General features: G+C 41.7%; 1 protein-coding gene across 1 annotated transcript; it reads right to left on the reverse strand.

Annotated features, from left to right (window-relative positions):
* Window positions 1-210: 210 nt before the first annotated feature.
* On the reverse strand, window positions 211-9,437 carry MDFIC2 (MyoD family inhibitor domain containing 2). Its single transcript, XM_059856954.1, is given in 4 exon segments — window positions 211-657; window positions 4,145-4,366; window positions 9,273-9,353; window positions 9,356-9,437. Coding segments are annotated over 4 exon segments (645 nt in total). The 3' UTR covers window positions 211-397.
* Between the last annotated feature and the right edge of the window lie 7,839 nt (window positions 9,438-17,276).

The following is a 17,276-nucleotide window of genomic DNA, read 5'->3' on the forward strand; positions in this document are numbered from 1 at the left end:
AATCCATTAGGAAGATGAACTAATATATATATCAGTCCTAAAACAATGTCCTAATTTGTTCTGTGTTTATGAATGGCGAAATCAGTGTTTAAAGCAATTAAAGGTTTATAAAAGCTTGGATTGACAGTGGGTAAAGCAGCAAGCACACTTGGCACTTAGGAATTCTGTTGTCATCTATGGCAGAGAAGACCCCTTTTTGTCCTTTATTGGTTTCAGCAGTTTGTGATATCATGCCACCAGAATGGTACAGGTATAGAGACCTCCAGGGAAGGAGCAATAAGATGCACATAGTCCTCATTGACAAAACCTCTGGTTATGATTAATATTAAAAAAAAAAAATCTCCTTTGTAATCTGTCGGGTAGTTTTGAGGAATTTTGTCAATTATTTTCCTATTGATCAGCGATAGCAGACTTCTGAGATCTCCATGGCCAGCTCCAGGCACTCCCCAGTCTCGTGGCAGGACTCAAAGAGGCTGCAATCAATGTCACAGTCACAGTTGCAGTCGTTGCTGCCGTGGTCTTCGTCGGAGGTCTGGTAATATCTATTGGATGGACAACAGGTATCTGTCAGCCAATGTTCACAGGTATCAGGCAGCATTATAAGAAAGTCCCAAAACTGGCAGAACAAGCAGGCCAGGATAAGTGTTGCGCATTCATCTAAGAGAAAGGAAAAGCAGGGAGATGTAAGAACAAGTGTGAGCTGGGATTGCCCAGGTTTAGGCCAGAAGTGAGGGGGTGGGCTAAAAATACATTGATGATAACTACTTCCATAGAGACAAATGAAAAGTTTATTTTCTATTTTAATTGCTCTGGAAAAACAACAGCTGTATGAAAAGAATTTGAATGGAAATATTCTGTGGCAGTGCAATCCAGACGAACAAGGCCTTTAAACCAAATTTTATCTTCTCATGCCCAGACAGCAAGGAGACTGGAGAGGCACAAGGAGCTGGGAGGGGACACAGCCAGGACATCTGACCTCAGCTGGATAGAAGGATAGTCCAGATCATATGGCATCAAATTAGGCAGAAAACAAGCAGGAGTTTCTGCTCAGATAACTGACTGGACACCAGTTGGTGAGTGGTGATCAATTGCAATGTGTATACCTTGTTTTGTATATTCTAATTTTTTTTAAAATTTTTTTTCTTCTTCCTCCAGTATAAAACCACTACATTGTCCTATTACACTGCATTTATCTCATCCCATGAGTTTTCTTCCTTTGCCCCTCTGGTACCCCCATTCTGCAGTGGGGCTGTGAGTGAGGGGTTCTGTGGGGCTGAGTAAACCACAACACCAGCACAAGAGACCCTGGAGTTTATAATTTTCACAGGAGTTTACACTAAAAATGTTAAAAGACTACCAAGGACAGGGAGGGAGAGCAGGTCTAGAGAAAAGTATTCAGAGAGGGCAGTGTGTCTCAGCTCAGGCTCCTGCCAACTCCCCACCAAACAGGGTCCCCACCTTTTTGTTCACAAATGTCAGATTTTCAAAGGAGACAAAAGTTTGGAAAATAGATTATGTAGGATGTGTGTCAGTGAATATTCCTGAAAGCTTGGTCACCATGACTAAAACTCTGTGCTATGTTTGTGCCCTCCCAAAATCAACTAATTAACTCCTCACCCCTCAGCCTCCAGCATCTGGGGAGGCTGCTCGGGTGCAGCAGGTGTGAGATTCCAACTGTGTGAATCCACTCACTTGGAGCACAAACCCAGACCTTTCCTTTTTTTTTTTTTCCTTTCCTTCTTGTTTTTGGAAAGGAAAAATGCCTTCAACAATATGAATGTCTTTTCATTGCTTCTTTCAGGAAAGCATATGGTTATAACCACATTTCTTGCCCTAGGATGACTAACTGTGAACTCATTCAACTGCTTTGGTTCTGTTGTGGCATTTTCTAGCTCACGTAACATGAAGTTCACTGCCAGGAAGTTTCCAGAATTATGCTTTTTTTTTTTTTAGAAAGCTTTCTTGATGAAAAAACAAAATTTAAAAAAAAAATCATTCCAGCTCCTTTATTAAAAAGGCAAGGTAGCAAGAACAAATAGCATATGACTGAACTTCTTTCTAAATGGCACATAATCACCAATATTATCAATTTTAATACTTATTTAAATATGTCAAGATCTATTTAGGTTCAGACAAGCACAACTAACTTCTAAGTCAGTTCTGTCAAATAAGAATGACTAGATTTTGGTGATACTCAGTAAGTTCATGCTTATATTTTTTCCTAGCTAAATGAACTGAAATAATTATAAAATTGAAACAGTTAATAAGGTGACACCACTGTATTTAATTGTATGAAATTTACACTGTAGAAAATGTAATCACTTTATCCAGTAGTTCTTGGTGTAATTAAGACTATTCTTTTTAGATCTCTTATGTTTATGAAAATTCTTTCCTATACATAGATGTGAGAGACAGAATTCGAAGTTATGTCTCAATTAAGGATTTGGCAATTTTTTTTCTCCCTCTCCAAAGATCCATTTTTTAATAACGTTTTTTTTCCCTGAATGTGTTAACCATAATGGTGCTTATGTAATCTGGAGAGAATAGATATGATTCTTAGGGCTTCATCCAGGAAAGAGAGCACACAAAAAGCACAAGATTTTAATAATAAAGTAATGTTTCAGCACAGACTCTGTGATGTGCAGTAAAGATGCTTTTAAATTCCCATCAGAGCACACACCATGAACTGTGATAATGGATGTAACACATTTCAAAAAATCTGCATGTGTGAGGCTTTTTGGTCCTGTTTTAAGTGGGGTAATGTATATAAATAATAGATATTAGCAATTAGACATCCATTCCTATGCATTCATTTATATATTTGAAAATAAATTAGCCACAAACTGCATAAAAGAAGATGCAATCTCTTGTTTTCCCCTCTGTTTTCCCTGCTGTTTGCCAAACGGCATTACTGCGTTTATCTCAGTGAGGACAATGACCTCAGCTCTCTTCTCTGCATTACTAGATTAATTAGCACAAAAGAAGAATTTATAATAATTTTTCTAGCATGTCTCATCTCTAAGTTTTCCTGCTCTTGTTTGGTGGCATCTGCTCACACAGATGATGCTCTGAACCGCCCTGGTCCAAAGCTTGCTGAAGCCTTTCTGGTCATCCTTGGTGAGACCTATGGGTGTTGTATTTGCTCTTGTCTGAGCCCTGGGAACAAAATAATCACCAATTTCCTCATCTATTGCTCTGCCTTCAGAGGTTCTCCAAGCACCAGCAAACAGGATTTGGCCTTGTGTATGTGGAATAAGCAGTAAGTTGTCAGAGTGGAGTGAGCTGAGTATGCAATGACAACCACAAATCTGTCTTCCTTTGGTTTTCTTGGCTTCTATCCAGCCCTTAACATTATTAATTAAGCACAGATTGGGTTTTTTTGTTGTTGTTGTTAATTTCCTTCACATTTAGCTTTTTTAAGGAGAATGAAATCTGTTATTTGCATCATATGGTACACACCTGTGTGCCAGTATTGGTTGAGAGAGACCTCAAACTCAAAAATAGGGAGTGTCTGGACAAGAGGACAAGTCCCCTAAATAAAATAAATACTTCAGATCCTTCTTCGAAATTAAGCATATTCCAATAGATGCATCACAGACATCCCTTTTGTAAGGATCTGACACACAAAAGAGATGTTAATGATTCTTGGAGAACAGGGCACTTTATTGTGTTGATCTCTATTTAGAAATGCTTAATTTAGGAATTGTCAAATGATATGCACGACAGATCCCAGCTCCATTGGATATAACACACTAATCCATTATTGCAAAAGGCACTCAAAAGAAACTTCTGAAATACTTCACAGAGCCTTTTTTTAACATCCACTGGAATAACCAGGAATAGATTTATCTGACACTGACACTGGTGCCTCTGTGCAAACTCTCATTGCTAAAGTACAAATGCTCTGTGGCACAATAAGCTCTAAGCTCCTCTTCTATGACTTTAGTATCACTGACAATTTAAGATCATCTTCTAGAAATTCTCATCTATCACACAAATGTCTGCAGGGCAACTTAACATTGCTTTTGGCGATGTTCTTGAACCTCCTGTTCAACATTTAATTTCGAGTTGGTTATACATAGTTCTTTTGCAGTGGGCATTATTTAGAAATCAGCTCAAATGTGATCTGTTTTATAAAACATACCGTCACTGTCTCTCTGATGTACTGATGCATCATCTTCAATGTAAGAGAATTCTCTGCATTTCTCCAGGGAAGCAATGGATGATCTGCTTGCATCTGACAATTTCTTCTCATTTTTGGTGCCCTTTGATGAAGCGTCTGTGATGCTGAATTCTGCGACAGAACTCATAACAATACCTTTCATAGGCTTTTCATCTGTGTGTTTTTCATTTGTAAGCTGGTTATCTGGTGGGATTAGGAAAAAAAAGACTGTGATACCAAGGCAGAGATCTGAGAGAATAACATATGCAGAATTTTCAAACCTACAGTTGTTTACTTCCAAGGCCTAACCCTTCTCACCTAATGATTTCAGTCTCTTTACAGAGGTTTATTCATAGTAAAGGTATTTGTGAACTTGCCTTCTAAGGTTTTCTCTTAAACCCAGAGGACTTGGAGGCTAAGTAATAATTCACTTCCAGTGGGTGGGATCAGGTTTGGAAAGAAAACAGAACTGTTGCCTCAGTTGACATCTATTTAGAGTTTGATATCCTAACTTCAATTTGTGACATAAAAGAAGGCAAAACAATTATCTTGTTATTTTTCAGCTGCAACCTTGTTTCCCTAAATTAACAGCCAATGATGTGCACATGGGCGGTACCTGGATGCAGATGTGCCAGCTCACCGTGGCTCACAATCTTGTAGCAAAGACAGCCAGATGGTCTCTGTTTAGCATCCAGATTCCTTATTTCATAACTTCATCCCCACTTGCGGTGTTGGCCTGGAAGTCAGCTAGGAGATGGGATACTTCACATGCTGTCAGAGTGCCAGAGAGGCAGCTCAAAAACCAGAGGGAGAGCTTAATTTTAAGCCCCAACTAGGGGAAAGGTTAAGAAGAGTTCTGAGTTCAATTTATTCTTGAAGAACTCCTCAGGCACAGATAAACATGGGCTGATATATAGTTTCACTCGATCTCTGAAGTGATCAAGTGGCCAAGAAACACAGTCATTCTCTCCATGATGGGGATGATAAAACCTCATCAGTTCTTATCTACAGCTGATTAACTCCTGCACCTCACATCAAGCACAGCCTCACTTTTTATCTCACTTAAATCTTGTGATATGCTTGCTCTTGAGCTATATACAGAAAATCAATCTTTACAAACACCTCAGTTTTGCAAATGCTACTTTCTGAGAGGAACAGTAAGTGCCCTGAAGTGGTTTGTCTGCACCTGCCTGCAAGGAGTCTGAAGAGAGGCCCTGCATATCCCTTGGTTTTTAGGTACCTTTGACTTCTGACACATGTTAAAGAAAAGCCGAGGAAAGGCTGACAGAGAGTGAAACCTTGATGAGACTGCAGCTGTTCCCTCAGTATCCTTGCAGAGAGAGGAGGAAATGTGGATGGGATGGATGGATGGATGGATTACAAGGTAAGTGAAAAACCAGTGCAACCATAAGGCTTGAAGAGGGGAGAAGCAAGGATTTGAGAGATAAGTAGTATCTAGTTCAAGTCCAGTAAAGGCCACTGAGGTGGTGAGAGGTCTGGAAGACCTTCTGTGTGAGCAGAGGCTGGGGGAGCTGGCTTTGGTTGGCCTGGAGGAGAAGGCAAAGAACAGTGCTGGATGCTTTGTTCCCCTCCAGAGCCAGGGAAACAGAGAAGTCAGAGCCCAACTCCTCCCAGAAGGGGACAGATGGAAAATGAGGAGAGGGCACTGTCAGAAGCTGCAAAGGCAAAGGCAACTGGAACTGCCCAGGGAATGAATTCCTCATCATGGGATGTGTAAAGCACCAGAAGAGACCACAGCAAGGCTGTGGTTGTGTGAAGAGCTCAGCTGGGCATGGACCCCAGCAGACTGCTCTTACTGTGGGTTTCTGACAGAGGCCAAACGAGGTGATTCTAGATTCCCTTCCAAGCTAATTTTTCTATGATTTCTATGACTCTATTTACTTACAGAATGAGTGGGCAGTTAATTTAAATTTCTAGCCATGTTTCTAGGCATTTTAGATCCTTTTTTACCTAGTGAAATACATAGAAGCAGAAAAGCTGGGTAGAAGTTAGTAGAGTAAGATCTTGGGATAAGATAAGCATAAAAACTAGGCTATCATTTTCATTTTATACCACTGCTTTGAAATTGTGTGTTGGCAGAAGTATTGTCTTGATTTTGAAGTCAACATGATAACAAAGTCTACTGTGATGGAAATGTGAATTTCCCTGTCCAGGAGACTTGGCCTTGGGCAGGGAGTGAAAGATGGGATGGAGGCAGCAAGAGAGCACTGGCAAAGAGAGGAGGCTCAGAAACCTGTAAGTGTCAGGTTTTATGAGCATTATGATGAAGGAAAGCCACAGGCAAGATGGGAAGGGCAGGAGAGGCAGTGGCACCACTGGGTGTGACCCAGCAATGCAAAGCACACAGTTCCCCCCTGAGCTTGTACCTTTGGGCATAGGAAATCAGCATCTGAGGCTATGCATGTCTGGATTTGCCCATCTGTGATGAGTTGCTGATGGTTTTCCTCTCAGAGTAAGCAAATACAGGTTTCCCCCCCCCCTCTGACTTCTTGGACAGCCTCTTTAGTCCAGAATGTGAAAACTCACGAATTTTGGATGGCCTTTCATGTACAGTCATGACTGTTTTCCAGTGTTTGTAAACCAATGACATTCCACAAGTTTGCCTGCCCTTTGATTCAAACAACCATCTCCAGGAAAAGTTGTGCTGATTAAAGCAGCAGAGCTCAGGAGGAAGTGATGTCCTCCTTATGCACTGGATTTATTGGATAACAATTGTTTTGTGAGTCCAAAAGGCACAAGCACTACCTGTTAGCCAGGTGCCCAAATCACAAATGGCTCCTGGTTGTTCACACTGAGAACTACACCCAGGCTGAGCCTTTGGATACACAGAGAGCAGATCAAAAGGCTTAGGCAAGAATAACTATTATTTTCCACTTTCAAAATCTGCCCAAAAATCTAAACTAGACATGTTTTAATTCATGATATATTTGTTGAGTTCCCCAATTCTGCAACAATACAATGGCCCATGGAATGCATTTAAGCATTCAAGAAGCCAGACTGAAAAAAAGTCTGACAGAAGTAATCAGTAAATGCCAGACTGACATTTACTGTATCCACCGACTTCTACTATTCATACTCGGAGTCAATTTTTATTCTTGAAGTGCTGTTGAAGAGAAATCAAAACCAGAAATAGAAAGGCATAGACATAACCTGAATTTTTCAATACAGCACCATCAAACAAAAGGGTAACAAAAGCTGTCACTCAGGGACTCTTCTGTTTGTTAAAGCATACTACATCTTGGAAAATACAGTACATTTTAGTGTCAGACTCTTAGTTTGAAAAGCTCCCTTTCAGTAATGTTATACTTGTCTTGTACAGCTAGATCAAGTCTTCACGCAATCACTGTAACAAGCAACTTGCTATGACAAGCGAGATCCTTGCTTCCAGAAAACACTGCAGGAGAGGCTAAAGCAGTGTGCAATTATAGGTCTCCATTTCATTTTTATGCAATTACCTTCAGTTCAGCTGTGGGTCCATCTACATTATGTCTTTTATCAATTTAATGTTTGCACAAAGTGTCTGAAGAAATAAAGATTGTGCCATGCCAGCAGAAAAAAAGGTGGTTAGCACTTTTTTTTTTTCCCTTATTATAGTTTGTTGGTGGATGGAACAGTAGTAGGTTGAGAGTTTGGAACAAATAGATGTAGCCAAATAGGCTTTAAAAATATATTACATACCACTCATAGTATTTATGATTGCTGTGAAATGAGAATTTTAAAAACCCCAAATTATAATTAGAGATGGGAAGAGGGTCAAACTTTGCAACTCTCTTTTAAGAGCCTGTGTTCAGCTTCAAATGTCCACATATGTCTGTGTTTTTAACGTATAGAAATCAACAACTAAAGTGAACTTAAAGGGAAAAATAAGTGTATCATGATGAAGAAATCTCAGATTATTCAGTGTTAGACTGTTAGGCAGAGGCTGCTAAAGGTACACCCCCACAATGTGCCATTTTTAAATAGTATGAAGTAGCAACTTTCTTCCTCACATGGGGAAGCTGGGACTTGCCTTGGCTGTTGCAGTAGAAGACTGGGATTGTTCACCCATGTTTGTATTAAAGATAGTCTCAATACTCACATTGAATTTCTTTTTTCTTTTTCTTTTTGGAGTTGGGCGATTCAGATGGCTGACTACAAGTGTCTAAATTCATGAAAGCACAAAGTAAATCACTTACTTTTCACTGATGCCAGCCCCAGATCCCCCTGGTTAATGGGCAGGAGCAGTGATACCAAGACTGGCATTTGCAATATGTCCCCTGACCTCTATTTCTCTTCATTGGCTTTAGGCACAAGCCAGCATCTTGCAGCCCTGGAGAAGAGGAGTCTGCAGTTTCCCTGCATGCTTCTGAAATTAGATTTAGTATAGAGGTGTACGAGGGCTCTAAGTCTATTTTTGATAAGGGACAGAGGGTTTAAGAGGTGCTCTGTTCTGCTGAACAGGGACTGCAGCAATGCAGGTAATCTGAAGCAGCTCTTGGAGCAGCTGCTTGGGAGGAGACTCCACTGAAGGAGAAGGAGAATTGATCTCTGACCCTCCTAGGGCTCATCCACATCTTACAAGCAAAGGATGAGGGAGCCTGTGGCTCTGCTCAATGCTGGCATTTATTCCAAATTCATCCTGGCAGTGGCCCTTTGTCTCACGCCCCTGTAGCAAGGAGTCCCAAGGGTTAATGCTAAACTGTGTAGAAAACTGTAGCAGTTTAGGACCTGTAACTTTTTAATTTTCCCCTGAGGCATGTTGGTGTAGGAGTGCAGCATTCATTATCCCGTGCCCTGCTGTCGCTACCTGTCTGTTTAATGTAGCACATGCTCATCACTGAAAGAGCTGTGTGCCATGTCCGTTCAGTCCCCAGATGACACAGGCAGAGCTACATCAGACCTGATGGATGAAAACTTGTACATATGAAGGCTTGATCTGAACACACTTGGTTCTCATAGAACGATGAAACCCAAACCTCAGGGTTTGACAGCAGTGCTTCAAAAAGGCAAAAGCCAAAAAAAAAACAAAACACTTTTTCTTGATCATTTAAGGGATATAATGGTCTGCCAGGGAGGGAGTATCTCTGCATGCATGGGGGCAGCAGGTTACCTGGATGGTCCTCACTGCTCGATGTCACTCCAGGGAGGGCCAGTAGAGGCAGGGAGCTGGTGCGACGGTCTTGGTGGAGAGAAGAAAACAAAATTGAAGAGGGATAAGTGTCAAATGAATGTGGTTTGGCACAGCTATCACCCTCAGCCAGTTAGTGACAGTCATTGACTCCAGGAGTTGGTCTGAGGTCAAACAGAAGCAAATCTTCTTCCTTGCTGAGGGAGGTTATATGGCATGGTGTGCTGTTTGTGTTACCCTCTGTCTCCTTTCAGGAAAGGAAGCAAAAATAAAACAAACTGCCAAGTCAGAAAGTTTCAAGAAGAGGTGAAGAGGACGACAACAAACACAGCAATTCAGGTAGGTACAGAAAATTTGAGAGCTGGGAGGTCTGAGATGAAATGTGGGGCATCACCCATGCCCAAACACCTCAAAAACCTTAAATGAGGATCCCAAATCATGAGTAAAAGAGGAGAGATGAAATTTAAGCCCAAACTCCAAGCTTCATGGCTTGTCAGTCTTGTGGACAAGATGCCCAAGGTCCCTGTGGTGGCAAGCCCTGGTCCCCACACCAAGCAATGCCGAGCTCCTCCACCTCAGATGCGCCTGCCAGGCTGTTCACTCCATGCCTAAGGCTTGGAGGCTTAAATCTCCTTTTCTTCTCTCTCCAGGTGTCAGGGAGGCAAAGTAGGAGGGGGTGTGGGACTATCCCAGCAGTGAGTGCAGCAGATGGAGCAAACTCCATGGGAACTGCTGTCGCCCACATGCAGAGGCCGGAGGGAGCGCGGGCGCCGTGGCCCATCAGAAGGGAGCTGCTCCAGACCCATACATCACAGGGCCTTTCAGAGATTCGTGCCCATTACATTTTGCTGAGCTCAGGCAGAAGGATGCAGGGGATTTGGAGACTGTTTATTTTTGTCATGAGGAAACAGGAAATAGTACACAAGGCTATAAATATATCCCGGGCTTCAGATGACATCATGAACTCGTGCAAGTGCTTCACTACTGATTTACGATGATGGACTGGTAATTCACAGGAGCTTTGGGTTTGCTTTATTTTGCTGTTGCAGTAACAAAGCTAATGGTGCAATCCCGGGAGGGGGTATTTTATCAATAGTGAATTTTTGACCCCATTGCATACATTTTAACTTCATGAATTAGTGACCCAGCTAACTGTAAAGCCTTCTATAGGCTTATTGTAAATCTATCACAGGACTGGCAAAAACTTTTGGCCCAGATCCTAAGCTCTGACAGGCATGTGTTGATGGACTGCATAGCAAGCACTTCCACTAATATTTCTCACTAATTATGCCATATATTAAGAAAAAATGAATGAAGCCAATGTTTATATGCCGCTTTAACTGCTTTTCATATAAGAAAGCAACACAATCCCTAATAAATTTTCACCTTCAACATTTCTATTCATTATGATTTTTACCATGATGAATGAAGTTAGAACTGGAGAGGGAGGGGGTTCATCTTGAAATCTGTTCAGTGAATGACTGAATTTACTTCCCTTTCCCAACTTGTGTCGAGGAAGGAGGGAACAGATGGACACAGGAAGAAGAGGGAGGCGAGTGCGGAACGAAGGAGATGGGTGAGGAACAGATGGAGTCAGGAGAAAGTGAAGAGGAGAGTCAGCAAGGATGGTAGAAAAGTTTTCCACTTGACCTTGAGTTGAAATGAAGATCTGCATGCAGCATGGGGCAGCTAGCTTTTTGGGTTGCATCCTTTTTTCTCTCCATGGCACTTAGCTCTAAGTCCATCCCAGCAGCCCAGTGCATCCCAGGAGACCTGCAGAGCCAGGAACTGGATTTTCCCAGGGGTCACCTGCTGCAGAAGGGCACCTGCACTGTGTTCAAGTCCTGTAATGGTAATGGCAGGGGAGAGCTCTGTGCCAACAAAGGAACAAGAATGGGTCGGGATGTTGTAATTCTCCCAGGCATCCTAGCCAAGCCAGAAATTGGAGTTTATAATTTTGAAGAAGTGTACTACACCCAGTTTGTTAGGATCCAATGGCTAAAACACTCAGAGTAATTTATGATTTTACCTGCTTAAAGCAAGACATTCGAGATGGCCTGATTTTCAGAATATGCTGAGCATCTGTGTTTTGATGTGTATTGAATTATATATCCCAAATCACTAGTAAGTCCCGGAAAATCTTGATTGTATTCTTAATTCGGTAAAATTGCCTGCATATACTCCACTGGTTCTGGCTTTGCTAGCTAAAGAATGGAAGAGGTGAAAGCTAAATATTGGCCATGTGTGTCATTCCCTTTGAAGAAAATGGGAGCCATGTGCACTCACCTAACAGCAATATTTGGCCCCAAGTATGATTTCACAGCTGGGCCCTAACTTCAGGAATGCCAAAGCACTAAATGACTCAATTGGAGTAATCTGATCAATGCTGTATTTTTGCTGTGGATTTAAATTGCACACACAGCAAGAGCAGAGTTGGTTTTCTTCTCTCTCAAAATCACTTTTCTCTGCAGACTTGATAGCATAAATATGAAGTATTGCTCTCATCACACAAATAAGTGAAATGGCAGAAAACGTGTGTCAAATAAAATGCACAACATTATGTCCTTTTTACTTTTTGGAGGCTGTTTAAGAAAACGGCTTCATTAATTTTGACTGAATAAAAGGTTCCTTTAAGGGATTTCAATAGGTGACATGAAAAATGTTAATACGAATGATCAAGACAATGGAGGTTAAAACTGTTTTGAAAATATGTTTCTTTTATAGATCTCGGCTGTTGGAAGAGTTACAGAATAAATATACGGTAGTGCTGACATTCAGTGCTGTTTCATCTTAGCAAAGAGTTTTTAATAAAGAAAATTCTTTTCAAGGAATGCTTTCTGCAGCCAGTCTTCAAAAAGAGGTTTCCCCCCCCTCCCAGTTTAATAAAATTAAAGTAATTTATGTCATATTGATATGTCGATATGTTTTTCAATAAACTTTTTCACAGAGATTTTTTTTTTAAATTCTCTTCACTTTAAAAATTATAATTATATGTCTTCCTCCCACTTTGAAAATGGCACAAGGTGCTCATTTGCAGAGCTCTACTGTTCAAATCTTCACTGAGAATAGAAATGTCATGACTCAGTTAACAATGCTTTATTATTCACATTGATCTTTTTTTATAGTGTTCTTTATCTCAAAAACATTGTAAATCAGATATCTTCCTCCCACTCTTTTGTTCATTTGCAAATTTTTATTATTCTAGTTTAAAAAAGCAATGGAGTGTCAAGAGTCAGTGTATATTGTTTATGTTCTTTTTTGCTTTAAAATTACTTTTAACTATAAAAAGTAAGATGTATAGCAGGGGGAAAAAAAGCAGCATTTAAAGATGCTTAAAAAAGAATTGAAGGGATCAGTGTGAATTTTATGCTGTTCTCTTACACCTTGGAGTTGTAAAGACTTTGCAAGAAGGGGGACTGAGCAATTTATGAAAAGGTTTTTATGTGCTAAGTCCAAAGTCCCTGTTGCATCAGACATCATCATCTTTGTTAAAGGCTGGACATAATTCATGCCCTAAATGACCACAATAGCAAAATTCCCAGTGTGTTCACTGGCTGGTTTGCAGGGCCTGCCCGGAGCCCTTCCTGTCCATCACTCCTATCACAGCCTGGTGCAAGGTCCTCAGGAGCCCTCAGGTGATGAGCACCAAGATAAATCACTGAATTTTCACAGGAACCTCACAGATTTGGTATCAGTGCTAACTGCAGCAGAAACACATCAGTTGGTCAAGAGGCAAGGCAACCCCTGAAACCCATGGGGCTGGATGTGGGATACAGCTGTGCACCTTTCAGGAGAGCCTTATTGGAGCCTTCAGGTCTTGTTTGTAGATCAGCTCTCCCAAATTCCCCTTCAGCCCCTGTTTTCTTTCCCTGTCATGTTTTTCTTTAGGTCCATATTTCTGTCCTGGCAGTCGTGACTTTTTGAATGGCTTCCATGAGATAAATCTATTACAAGAATTGGGGATAGTCCAGAAAGCAGCAGGATCTCGTGGTATTTCACATGCTTCTTGCTGTTAGGTAATTTTTTTTTTATCATCTTTTCCCTGTTTTGAATTTTATGATCAGAGCATCCTGGCACCCTGTTGTTATTCCAGAAGGTCTTGAAAGAGATCATCCTCTCTGGGAGTCACTGAGATGGAGTGGCTATACCTGAAGTTGTATTTAAGCCCCAGACTGGATGTATTTTTTTGGGTCATATTGAATTATAGAGTGGTTTGGGTTAGAAGGGACTGAAGGACCATCTAGTTCCAACCACCCACCATGAGCAGGGACACTTTTCACTAGACCAGGCTGCTCCAAGCCCTGTGGAACCTGGCCTTGAACACTCCAGGAATGGAGAGGACCTTGTAGGTGTGTGGTGGTCCTATTATATGAAACAGCCCTAAAAAGTGTTGTAAATGAAGCTAAAGTCTGCTTTCCAAATTCTTTTGTTTCTTTTTTTTTGTTTAAAACTGCACTCTGCTGACATTTGCTAAAGGGGATAATTAAAAAACTCAGAATAAATAAGTCACAAACTGAACCTGAACTGAAAACACACAGCCCGGTCCTTCCCCCTCCAAGTGGAGGGCTTAGCAATGTTTGTTTTTATTAATGTCAGTAGGTCACCCCAGTCACCAGTGCCAGTCCATGTCCTCTTCCCAGGCTGGGATTTGGGATGCACAGCACCCCACAGAGCCCCTGAGGCCACCCTCTGGTGGGGCTGCCTGCACACCCCTCAATGGCTGCTGGGGCAGACCCATCCCAGTGCTCGTGGACATCTTGTTTTGCAGGGCTAACTCAAACCTCTCAAATTCTCTTTATTCCTCAGTGCACAGAGTGAAACTGGAGGGTTTGATGTATTGTCTCATTTGAACTGACCTTGCTGTTTTCAAAGCAGAGAAAAAAACAAACTTTACCATTTTAATTGTTGTTGTTGTTGCCTCGATGTCATTGCTGCATTAATTCACTCTTCCTTCCTCTCATGGTTAATGACTCACCCCACAACGAGGTTAAGGTTGTCTGCCAATATGACCAAATTTCTGAAACAAAATCCTAACCTGAGCTGAGTAGCCAGAAGTGGACAGGACTTTATTTAATACACAGGCACAGTAACTAAAGGTGTCACCCATGACAACCTTGTGTAATTGCTCACTTTTTAGCTGAGGAAATTTATAAGTAATATAAAACAGAAAATGCTGAGTTTATGACAAAAGAATTTTTTTCCATGTAAAACTCTGTGTCATTAAATTTGGAAAGCATTTAAAATTCTCAGTTTTATTTTTGGTAATCACTATGTATTGAAAAGTGAAAATATCAGAGGGATCTCTAGGCAGAATTTGTGAACTTTCCAATGAAAAGACAGCACAGTGTCTTCCTTTCATGTCCCAAGGTCCTTGACAACTGTGCTGCTCTCTGAATGACACTGAAGTTGTGTGCCAAGAGTTTATTCCCAAAGCAGGCATTACACACAGTTATGGTCACAGAGATATCCTTGCACAGCATTAATGCCAGAGCTGCTACGAGACTGTCAGCTTTTTCATTTTCTGGGGGCAAATACCAACAAACCCACATATATTGACACCATCAAAGCCATATATATTCTTAAAATAAATAAAAAAAATTAAATGCTGTGAAATAGAGCTCCAAATCACAGAAGATGCAGCATTTCTCAGAGATTGTCCTTAGAGCTCTACTGGTGGTATATTGACACATGATAATATAAGACTACAAGCCTCCACATCTTCCAATAAGGTATAAAAGTTTTCTTTGATTTGATCCCATTGGTGAGAGGCAATCTGTGAGAGTCTTATGTCTTCTCTGAGACTTTTCCAGTAAACAATTCCATTTGTTTCCCTCTTGCCTGCATGCCATGCTGGAACACAACTGGGAGCTGGACTTGCACACTGTAATAAACATTATTAATCTTATTGCCATCTGAGCACCTCCCCAGGTGTTGCAGAACAGGCTGTGCTGGACCATGATGGAAAACTACTTATTTATCTTTGCCAGGGCTTGATCCTGTACCACCAGATGTCAAAGAAAATAGTTCCAGGGAGCTCAGATCAGGCTCCAAACCAGCCTCCAATATGGTGGCCTTCTCTGGGTTTCCTTGCTCTTTTCCTCAGAAAAGGCACAGATAAAGCAATTAGCAATATCTGAAGCAGAGGATGTATCATGCTGTGCATCTTTTCACGAATCCTTTTTTCCCCCTGCACCAAAGATGCAGAACATCTATTCTGGGGGCAGACAGATGACATCCACTGTTACTTATGTATGTAATAAGTACTCTTAAAACGGTGTAGTCTTGCTGGCTCTGGCAAAGGCAAACATGGTAAGTGTTCTGCTCCCAGCACTAAACACACTTCCCTCACTGTGCAATGGAAGAATGTGTTTAAACTCGCAGTCTATCACTATTCCTGGATAGTGTAGGAGAGTCAGGAACACTCAAGATGTCTTTTCCTGTGTATATTAACTTGTTCTGAAGAAAATAGTGTTCTTAGAAAACACGACTCTTATGGCAGAAGAAAGTTTCCTTCATGATTGTGCTACAAAGGTTTGAGAACAGCTGCTTGTTCCTCTGGGTGCATGAAATATGAGGTTCAGCCTGCTCAGAAGTGCAAACACGTAATTTCTTCTCACTGTGGCACCTTCACTGCGGTCATTTCCACCTGGCTTTGTGATGCTGGCAATGGTAGCACAATGTCTGCATTGTGTGAGCTCTTGGAGGAGAGCTGTAGAGCTCCACAGCCCCAGGGAAATGCCAGTCTCCCCAGATCTGTCTGTTTGTCCTGCTTCACCAGGACCTGCGTTCACAAGGAGTTTTGTTATTCTGATGTGGGCAGTGAACACCAGAGTTTCAGGGGCTGCTGGATGGTAGCACAGCTCCCACCTTTCTGTGCACCACACACATGGAGTGAAGGGTTGTTAGGCAGCCTTCAGCAGGCTGGGCTTGCCAAGGCCACAGGAGTGGCACCCCTTGTCCATCCTCCTTGGGGTTGCCCAGCACAGGGACAGGTGAGAGCCCAATGCTCTCCCCAACAATCCCTGACATCAAAATCATCACTGAAGTTTTGCACAAGGCTCAGGTGTACAACCCCTTCCAAGTGAGGAGGCCACAGCCCAGGCCCTGAGAGGAAGAAGTGGGTGTCAAAGAAATGGAAGAGGTGCACTATTCTAACACAGATTAGGCAAAATCTAACCCCCATTAATGTTTCAGAGCAGGGCCACTGGTTTGTTCTTTTTCAATCTGTTCTGTATTCAAAGCAAGAACAGTTTTTTCTGTCGCTATACTGCTATTGTTAACAACTATAAATGTATTAAAAACACAGGGGCATTTTAGTATGTGTATTGTGCATAAGAAATATTGTTACATGACAAGCTCCAATTGGCAAGTGAAAAGAGGTTTTATTGAAGGAAATAACAGTAGCAAACAGTGAACTATGCAGAATAATGGTAATTGTTCCTTTAACATTGGCAGCGCGCGTTCACTTAATATGACTGCTCCTCTGTCTCTGCCTCATCCAGACCCAGAGGACCTGTTAGACAAGCAGGCAGCCACCTCTCTCTGGGATCAAGCTGTCAATGCAAACTTGCTTTCTTTCTATTTCTCCGAGCTAAGCTATACCCCCAGAGCTCCCGAAGCTTTTCCTGAGTGAAAGCTTTAAAAAAGCTTCATTCTAAATTACATCACACGAGCTGTTCTCTTCAGACTGACAGAACAAAAGCAGAAGTGGGGGGGGGGGGTGGAAATGCCAAAACTACCATCTGAGTGACTTGAGTTGCACAGGATGATTTACCTCTGCATGCTTTATCAGAACAGGCAAACATCTTGACCTTGCCTGCCAAAGCCTCTGAGTAGCAGAGAAAGTTTTCATCATGTGTGTTTCCAGTACAAATAGAATCATAGAATGGTTTGGGTTGGAGGGGACCTTAAGGATCATACTATTCCAAGCCCTCTGCCATGGGCAGGGACACCTTCCACCAGATGAGGTTTCTCAGAGCTCCATCC

Source organism: Haemorhous mexicanus, chromosome 11 (genome assembly GCF_027477595.1).
Source record: "Haemorhous mexicanus isolate bHaeMex1 chromosome 11, bHaeMex1.pri, whole genome shotgun sequence".
Taxonomy (NCBI): Eukaryota; Metazoa; Chordata; class Aves; order Passeriformes; family Fringillidae; genus Haemorhous; species Haemorhous mexicanus.